Source organism: Vanacampus margaritifer, chromosome 6 (assembly GCF_051991255.1).
Source record: "Vanacampus margaritifer isolate UIUO_Vmar chromosome 6, RoL_Vmar_1.0, whole genome shotgun sequence".
Taxonomy (NCBI): domain Eukaryota; kingdom Metazoa; phylum Chordata; class Actinopteri; order Syngnathiformes; family Syngnathidae; genus Vanacampus; species Vanacampus margaritifer.
Genome location: NC_135437.1, coordinates 20113102 through 20123170, shown reverse-complemented (window position 1 = coordinate 20123170; position 10069 = coordinate 20113102). Strand labels below are relative to the sequence as shown.

At 37.2% G+C, this 10069-nt stretch overlaps 1 protein-coding gene across 1 annotated transcript; it reads right to left on the bottom strand.

The window, feature by feature from the left end:
• Positions 1-635: 635 nt before the first annotated feature.
• On the bottom strand, positions 636-6899 carry saal1 (serum amyloid A-like 1). Its single transcript, XM_077567752.1, has 13 exons — positions 6748-6899; positions 6110-6309; positions 5854-5952; positions 4808-4891; positions 4609-4688; positions 4467-4526; positions 4276-4391; positions 3643-3805; positions 3152-3234; positions 2890-3075; positions 1884-2041; positions 1685-1777; positions 636-965 (listed from the first exon to the last, which is right to left on the bottom strand). The coding sequence occupies exons 1-13, from the start codon at positions 6749-6751 to the stop codon at positions 888-890; spliced, it is 1404 nt and encodes a 467-aa protein (XP_077423878.1). The 5' UTR covers positions 6752-6899; the 3' UTR covers positions 636-887.
• Positions 6900-10069: the final 3170 nt, after the last annotated feature.

Here is a 10069-nt window from a genome sequence, read left to right as displayed (position 1 = left end):
TCACCCTCGAGTAAACACTTGATGTTGCCACCATTACTCATACGCTTGGAGATGACTCAATACCAGTTCAGTGAGGTTCACCTCATACATGAAGAAATAAAAGAATGAGGTTCAAAGGGCTCATAGTGTACAGTTTTTCATTATATGTCCTCAAAAATTATATTTAGGGAAGGGCGAGTAGTTATTGGTGGGAAAAATAAAGTGGTATTGAACGGTTTCACAGACACATAAACTCACCAATGACTTCATTAGAGGTACAAAAAGCAATATTCAGTTTTGATTGACAACGTCAGAGGTATTCATTTCATAAATTGCATTGCATCAAATACAGCTCACAGGTACCTAAACACAATCAGCAAAACATTGGAAAAACATTATGAGAAAACTGTAACCACAATAATGAGGATATTGATAAATTAGTAGTTCTCCTACTATGTCAGTCAAAACGGAGCATTTGTTTTGCAAAGTCAGAATCTTTAGTGCAGCTCTACTGTATTACTTTATAATGAGCAGGTGTGGAGAGAAGGTTGAGATCCTCTTAAGTAATCTTTCATTTGACGCAAAAATACGACTGCTTTGCTTAAGTGACCTTTTTATCTGATTTAATTCAGGGTCACTCATCACACAGACACACATTTACAGTAAAGAGAGAATCTTTAATGATAAAACATAATAATCACAAAATACAAAAATAACCTTTACGAAATAATGAAAACAGAAGGGAAATACTAAGAATAAAAAGGTCTGTTTGCCAATAATGACGGACTGCCTTGGATGAATGAACAGGACTCTCCAGTGGAAAGTCAAATATTAGGACTAGGGCTGCTTCTAGAAAAAGCACGCTGAACTGTCCAAGCGCGGGCTGAACATTGACCTGCGGCGGGTCGTCAGTCTGGAAACTGTTTCCTCACCTTGTCAGCCAACTCAGGATTCGTTTGGGACAACATGAACAGCAGGTGCTGAAACTATGAGAGAAAAGAGAAGAAGCGGGGGGAAAAATGTTTGAATTTTCCACATGAGCTGCTTGCTTGCAGCACCACATGTCCTCACCTGATACAAAAAACTAAATAATTTGTCAACTATTTGGAAGCCTACCCGATGCTTACCTGGTGCAAAAAACGAATTGAAAAAGTACAGGGTGTCCATAAAGTCTCTTTACTATTTCAAAAATGTATTAAAAATGCAATTGATTAGATATTTTATTTAGATTTGTTCTATTGTATTCAGCGTTTATTAAAGGTTTTTTTTCACCTCTTTTAATACAGTACACTTCTACATGGGCACCATTAGTTGCACGAAGCACATCAAGACGGTACTCGATTTCTTGCCATGTTCGCTGTAGCATAGCCTCATCAATTGTGGGAATGGCATCAGTAATCCTTTGCTTAAGGTCAGTAATGATAAACACTGTGTGTTTTTTTAAACACTGAATACAATAGAACAAATCTGAATAAAATATCTAATCAATTGCATTTTTAATTTTTTTTTTTTAAATGGTAAAGAGACTTTATGGACACCCTGTATTACAAATAGATGAAAAAGTGAAACATGATATGTCTTATTTATTATGGTGGGCTTTTTTTATTTTTATTTTATCATTCTAATAATTTCTCAAACAAATTGATTTCAGGTCTGTAGACATCTTTGTGTATGTGATCTTATATGGGAAGATAAGTTCACTTACTGATTTCTGATAGTTGGGAAGCAAACTTCCAAAAGCTGCTAGACAGTTCTTTTCCGTCATGTAACCTCTCTTTACTAAGGCTGCTACTGTGTCCTGCAAAAACACAAAATCATCTTTATTAGTCTTTTAACTTCACAATTTTATAAAATACATCGGCATGTAAATAATCTAAGTCTCATTGTTAATATTAGAGCGTTACCTTGGCTGTCTGGCAACATATGTCGGACAGAAATTCACTTGTGATTTCTGATAAAGTCAGGAGCTGCTCATCTTGTGCATTTTCCTTATTGTGGGGCTCTTCTTTGTGTTCACTCTGGTACTGTATCACCCGCAAAACGGTTCCAAGAAGAGGCAGACCTCAGAGAAAAAGAACAACATATGCTATTCAGGGATCCAGATTGCCAACCTGTATACTGCACAGCATTCGCTGATTAGCTTCTTTTGTTTTGAATTCATGAATATTTTGAATGCGTCCAAAGTCCAGCTCTACAATTCAGCCCATTTATCAGTAATATATAAAAAGTGAGTGGAAATGTGAAAATTGGAAAGTCCAAATTGCTCAAGAGATATGCATGTGTAATATTGTTTGTCAATGTTTTGCTGAGCCATTAGTGTTGGTTAATGGGACACCAATGCTAATCATTAGCCCATCTATGGCGTATTGCATTGCTTGTTAGCATTAAGCTATTGTGGAGGCCGTGCCTCAGGGTGTCGATCCCCGCTCTCCCCAAATCATGTGTCGTTGTGTCCTTGGGCCAGGCACTTCACACACATTTCCTCCAGTGCTACTCACACTGGTGTATGAAAGGTGGGAATGTTTGGTGGTGGTCGGGGGGCCCGTAGGCGCACACTGGCAGCCAAGCTTCCGGCAGCTGTGGCTACTTAAGTAGCTTGCCACCACACCACAGTGTGAATGTGTGCGTGCATGAATGAATAATGTATCCATTCCATTGTAAAGCGTTTTTGAGTGTCTAGAAAAGCGCTATATAAAGTGGACATTTTGAAACTGTGTGGCTACTTTAAATACACAATATTGACGGTAATAGCCGATGCTTACTAGAACTTTAGAAACACCTGAATATTATTGACATTCTATGTACTGGATATGCACTTTGTTTTATATAAATGTAATTTAATACATATACCACTCAAGCTACATGCTGCTTAGGATATTCAACAATTGTTGCATGACCAATTACACTCACTTTTGTCATCTGTGCTGCACCATTGTTCCTGGAATCCGTAGAGTGCTTGTAAAACAGAGAAGGCCTGCAGCAAAGCACCTTTCTGCTCCTGCAGAACAACTGCAAGATCATTTGGCTGGCAGAGGTCATCACAGACGACCTCACATACAAAATTCCATACAGCTTTTCCTGGTCCTTCACTGGAAGCTGGAAGAAACCAATGTAACAATTATTTCTGTTTCACTGTTTAGTGGGGCACATTAAACTGGTTTATCATACTTACCAAACATTTGAATGCCCTCATTTAAAGTAGTTAAAAGCTGCATGATATGAAGGTAAACCTCTAAGCCATTTGGACTCTCTAATCTGTGAAGAATTAATACATTCATGAGTAAAGACTGAGAAAAAGCAAATATAAAAGCAGTTACTGCGTAAGACACTTGCATCAGCAGAAAGCCACAAAATTAGGTACACCGAAAACAAAAATTCTCTATTAAGTATAATTTAGCAAGATGCAAATAATTATGATTGTAGTTTGCACAACACTATGTTATAGAGAGAGGAATTTATAACATTTTGCCCACCCCTGCAACACCATAAATAATAAACAGTGTTAAATCAATATATATATAAGACAGTATCAATCACCAATTATTATTACTGATATAAAATCAGGTGTTGCAGGTGTACCTGATGCCGTGACCAGTGAATGTACATGACAATATTGCCAAGTGCTACCCACATTTATCACACTTTCGGATTGGAGACTCATACCTAAGCTGCTTGGCAGCCTCAAGAAGGCACGGGGCTAAATCCAGACAGCTGTCACCATCATCGCCCTCCTCACTAGGCCAAGCTGTGATCCAACTTTTCATCAGCTCCTCATCAAGGTCAAACAGCTTGTCAATGAGCTCGCCGACTTTCTCAAGCAGGTCCGCTGTAAAAACAGCGCCACTAACGTCAGCAATCAATGTTACCAGTACAAAGCAGACAAAGAGTTGCTGACAAGGACAACAATGTTGCATAACTGCATCGCATGTTATCTAACATGCAGTCGCCTTATGCTTAATATACACATACACCAGCCAAAACAGTATATAAACCTAAAAAAGAAAAGAAAAAGATCCATGTCATTATTGTTTTGGTTTGTTTGTTTTTTAGTTTGTGATACCCGTGAAATGATCTGTGTTTATGCTGGATCACAAAAGATGTTGGTCAACTTTATTTGGCAAATTGGAATTGGAAATTATATCATCTTTCGCAAACCAAATGTGATAACAAACTGCTTATATACATATACTGCTTATATACATACTGTCTCAATACATTGTGCAGTTGAAGCTAACCTTGTGGCTGGTGAGTGCACAAAACACTGCAGCATTATGTATAAGTGAGAAAGGTAAATACTGTTGGTTGAACTGGACATGATGAAAAGGAGGTTGGAGCGCACAGACGTCTGCTTTCTTATTCGCTGGAGCCAAATGGAGCTGACATCTTTTTGGGAAACGCAGGTCAGAATCAACCTGCAAACATCACAAGAGAAAATGAACGATTTGCTTAGAGTTGTCTGACTCCCTTTCAGAAGATGCTCATGACACCTGCTCGTCTCTAGAAGGGTTGGCGGATCTGAATCCCCAAACAGAAGCAACAGCACTGCCCTGTGGACAACCAAGGTATTGCATCAAAAAAGGATGAACAACAACTTTGTATATCTTTGAAAGCAGGTAATGTTTTTTTTACCCCAAATCTTCATTTTGGCTCAGAGTCAAACAAGTGTCCGGAAAGCAAGCAATGTTCCCAAGTATTCCTACGCAAATTTCCTAAGGAAGAACAACAAAGAGCTTTAATACATTCTTCAGACACATAGGTGTAAATAATGCTGATTTGAGGTGACAATTAAAATATTGCAGAGTTGAACTGGTATAACAGGAGCACTCACTGTCAGACGAGGATTACCAGATTTGGCTATCACTCCAAGTAGGATGTCTGGAGCTTTGAACTCCTGCAGGAAATCAGCCACATCCTGCATACAGTTAGCGAATAGAAACAATTAAATATAATACATTCTTTATACAGGGTTTTACAATAACACCTGACAAATGCTGACACTGCATCACACACTAGGGGGTGCAATGGATCATCTTATTCACCGTGCATGGGTGGGAATGCATGTGGTCTGCGGAGTGGTTGGTGAAATAAAAAAAAAAGTTGTTCACGTGAAGGAAGTATGTTAAAGCAGCAGATATATGCTGCTTGTTTCACAATGTTTTCCTCTATTGTTGTTCTATTAATACACGCCATGTCAGGGAATTATATCATTTAACTATCCAGCAATGTACAGGGATGTGATTTGACCAAAGTGAAATTATCTGAAAATTTAGCCGGGGGTCTGGGGGCCGCTGGCACCCAGCTAGGTCCAGGGCAGTGCCCTGGTGGGGGGACAAGGGGCCGGAGCTCATGGGTTTTCCGTGTTTTTAAGTACTTTCAATGCACTCACATGACAAAGAAATAGACAAAACAACAGCATAAATTTTCAATGTATATTGAACTATCCCATATAAAATGGCAGTTTTAGTCAACTCAAAATCAGTCACATTCAAAAACATTGGACTGCCTTTGCTTTTAAAAACTATCACTGAGAATATCATCATATCTAACTAATGTGATTACTAAATTAACACATAAATAATGTTGAAGAGTTCAAATTTCATGAACAAATAATTGTATCATGACCAAATGAAAAGTAACTCATATTAGAGCATACCACAAATGTCTTTGTTATAGCAGAAGATGTTATCTGTCGGAGTCATGTGCATACACAATGAACTACTAAAAAAAAAAAAAAAAAAAATATTCTGATTTTTTTTTTGGGGGGGGAGATAAAAAAAAAAGCGGAATTCCGCGAATTAGCGGAAAAATCACATCCCTGAATGTACAGATCAGGAACAAACAATAAAGGATGCTTAACAATCATGAAGCACCCACCTTATCCATTGCCATGTCCCAAACTCGGCACAGATCTTCTTCCTCCTCATCAGTGAGCTGCATCTGACCATCTGATTCCCCTGGAGATTTTGTGACCACCTGAAGGGCACATGTATCATGATTACAGTGTGACATACAAAATAGTTTAATGTTGCAAAACTTGTAGATTAACAATACATAATTTACACATTCAAAATTAGTTGTTTTCTCAAAATTTCACTCAGAAGATTACAACGAACAAATTTTGTCTTGTAACCTGGATGAGGTGAGAGAGTGTGCTGAAAAGCCAGTGCTTGCTATATACTGTGTCTCCAATAGCATCTGCATTTTCAGCCTCATCTCCATCGGCTGTTTCCGGAGGAGGTGATGGGTTACGTTCCATTTCTGGAGAGGGATCTCCGTTCTGTGGTGTGTATGTCTCACTTGCTACGTCTTCAGCACCATCAATACTGCAATCTGAAATTAGAAAGCGTATAGAATGTGTATGAAATAATGTATTCTTTGAGAGAACAGTATGATGCTCCTCTACAGTCCTTAACAAATAGACTATATTAAGGCTGGAAAATATTTTTTTTAGTCTACATTCCTCAATTAATCTGACTTCGTGAGTAGTTCGTTTTAGTTTAGTTTGTTTATTTTTCCCAGTAGTTCAACACAGGAACACATTTTAGGCTACAAACCATCAATGAGGTTATACTAAAGGGGAGGAAGACCTTAATAGTCCGAGCTAACATTGACAATTACGAGGCAATGTGTAGAAAAATTCAGGTCTCCTTAAAGTGATGAAATAATTACTGTAATACAATGTACAACTTTAGCTAGCGGCTAGCCATTGGCAAGAGTTTCGTAGCGATTATTCGGGTGCACGCCTAAGATGATGGAGTTTGGACTCACCCATGGTTACAGTTTATTTGGAAGACATAATTAATCGCTATCCATTAGGGGAGCATTGGAATCAAAGTAGACGGCTTTTGAAATTATTTCCACTCAGCAAGTTAAACCGCGAGCGCATGCGCATTATCAAACGTCATCTTTATCTTCTTCGTGTAGTAAACGCGTCACAGTTGAAATTAATGGCGCCCCCATACGGACAATTGAGAGATCACATATTGTTAATGGGTTCTAGCTGAGAAAGGTCGGTGGCTGATTCTGATATGACACACACACTTCTCAGTTTCGTCATCATATTATGTGTGTTGTAAAGCTTAACATGACCATTTATTCATTCTATTATGGTGAAATATCAATAGATATAAACCATTTAAAAAAAAAATCGAAATTTTTGTAGTCATCTTGTAACGCTAACATTTGCTAAAAAAAAAAAAAAAAAAAAGTGTCCACTGTCATTGTCCACCCTGTCAGCAAGCTCACATTCTGTTGTTGTGTTCATGTATATTTATAACAATTTACCTCGGCAAACCTGATGATCTCTGATACCATAGTGTTGTGCAGTGAGTGCACCATAGAGGTTAGGTTAGTAGTCACGCTGGTAACACACTTGATTTTTCTGAAGGACAGTAGTTAAACACTGTAGCTAAAGTTAATCATCCATATATGAAGTTCATAGGAATTAACACAAAAAAATAGATGAATGACTACTCAGATATAGAACTACTATGTCAAAGTAATCTCAAACCAAATAGCCATACCAAACCAAATAGGCACAATTTGTTTGCTTTGCTTTCAGAACTGGGGTCATCACTGCCAAGGTACAACAATTAACCTGTCAAGTCAAAGGAAACATATTTGTATGTGTTACGTTAGCTGTTCACTTTGTATGCCTTCATGCAAATAGAAAACTAAGCTCTGACAATACAATAGGAGTGTGACATCTATGTTGTGCTGTCAAGGTTTGAAAAATTCACAAATTCAGAATAAGGTAAGCGTATGGAACAGGTAACCTGTCTTTTAATTTCTTCCTTTTCTGTTATTATTAACCAACACCACGGGCCCTGAACATACACAAGATCTAAGATTAAGCATCTAGTGTGGATATGCAGTCTGGACATACAAAGAGGGAGTCAATGCAAGCCGACTCTATTCAATATGATCTACAGTTAACGTGACCAAACCTGATGAACAAGAATTGCCAAGTCAGAAATTGTTTACATGCTAATCAAAACTGCTGTCAGACATTTTGGTGCATCTGCTGTCTTCCTTTGGTCAACACAATAAAAGCTGTCAGTCAAGAATGACTCATGACACATCCTCATCATACAGCTGTCCAATAATGGGAGTAGTCCGAAACCCTGTTTGCACTTGGAGGAGCTTCCACTAAATCACTATTTGGGATCGTGCAAAGTCACTCTGTTTGTTTTCAAGAAGTAATCACAGATCAAATACATGAATAAACTTATTTTATAGGCTTAGCGTGCATGGTGGGATGTGATAAAGGAATAGTAAGGATGTTTTGAGCATCTTTGGACTAATTAATGATGCATGCACCCGCACATCACTCTTACATAGGGGAAATTGTTTTGTTTTTTCCCTGCTTGTTTAAATCAGAGTAGTCAAATAAATCCTACTTTTTTTAACTCATTCACTGCCATTGACGGTTATAGACGTCAAAAAATTCAATTGAACTATATCTATTCGTTTCACATTTTTACCCACTTTTGTTAACAAGAGTATGAAAACCTTGGAAAAAAATGTATTGTACATTTAGAACAGATGTAAAATTTGCGATTAATCTTGCGTTAACTAGTGAAGTCATGTGAATTATTACAATTAAAATTTTTAATCGCCTGATGCCCCCTAATAAAAAGAAAAGATTATTCAAAATTAGGGGAGTCAGATGATGACATTTTTTAATTGTAATTAATCAATTAATCACAAATTTTACATCTGTTCTAAATGTACAATAAAAAAATCTAGGTTTTCATACTTTTGTTAACAAAAGGGGAAAAAAGTGAAACTAATAGAAATAGTTCAAATGAATTTTTGACGTCTATAGGCATCAATGGCAGTGAATGAGTTAAGAGACCGACTTAACATTAAAAGAACAACAAAAAAAGAGGGGGTGGGTAAACCATCCAGCAATATAATCCAATTTACAACTCCATTTCTTCCAATATTTTTTACATTTCAAAGTGCAACGTCTGAGAGAGAAAGTTAGTTGCTCCATTGTGTAAAGATTTTGCATAATGTCCATCCATTCTGTTATGGTCGGTGGGTCACGTGTGTGTGATTTTTGTACACTCCCAGAAAATATGAAAATGACCTACTGATGTAATAATCCCACATTTCCTCCAACATTTTCCATATTCGGCATTTTTACTCTTGGAGTGATAAAGTAACACTAACCACTAACCAGAAATTGAAGTGGTTGACATAGTTACACAAATATTTAACCAATCATTTTGTGTCATTTCCATTCCAATTTATTTTACCCATCTTTGTTTAATGTATACAGTAGACGATTTCTTTTTCGTTTGTAATGCTGAGTAGATTTTAGAGACCCGCTTTTTGGTTAATGTTGATAGTAGTGATGTCTTAACTGGAAGTATCTAAAAAAGTCCCCTTTTCCTAAATTATATTTTTCTGATAATTGTTGAAAGGTACCAAGACCGTCCTCTGATGACAAAAACGCTATTAATTTCAATAATATGCAAAAACAGTATGTTCTATCACATCAATGTAATTAAAAAAAAAAAAAAAAGAATAATTGTAGGTCTAGTAATCACTAATTATCCGAAAAAGGCCGGGCCGCACCTTGCGGGAGGTGGCTGACATATTTCGCCGCCATCTTCCTGCTACGGATACCTGAAAGAAAAGGACTTAGCGAACGTTACAATTGATGCAATTCTTATGAATTTCGGTCTATCTGAGGCAGGCGTGCTTTAAAATGCACACGCTTGGAACTTAGGTTTGTTGCATTCTATTTGTTGAGCACTAAATGGCACTAAATTCTACACACTGTCCTTGTAAAGTAATTCAGGGAGAATTTAACATGAGTTGTGGAGATTTTTATTTTTTATTTTTTGGGAGACAAGATGGTTTTGGGTTGTTTGTACTGTATGATAAAGCCAAATGTTTTGTTGGTGTGTTTTTGTGTGTGTGGTGTTATCAAACGTATAGCCTAAAATATTGCTGAATTTACAACAGTGTCTGGGTCACTTTCAATATAGCAAAGTCTTCGTTTAGGAGACAATAACCTTATAGAGGACTAGAAATGGGTTATTTTCCAATTTATTAATTCTTTGTGATTAATACTTGA

What these genes read in the sequence shown, in the direction of transcription:
- saal1 (XM_077567752.1), bottom strand. An exon ending in CTGGTAATCCTCGTCTGACA is followed by an intron (nt 4,689 to 4,807) that starts GTGAGTGCTCCT and finishes GTTCTTCCTTAG; the next exon opens with GAAATTTGCGTAGGAATACT. An exon ending in GAGGCTGCCAAGCAGCTTAG is followed by an intron (nt 3,235 to 3,642) that starts GTATGAGTCTCC and finishes AATTCTTCACAG; the next exon opens with ATTAGAGAGTCCAAATGGCT.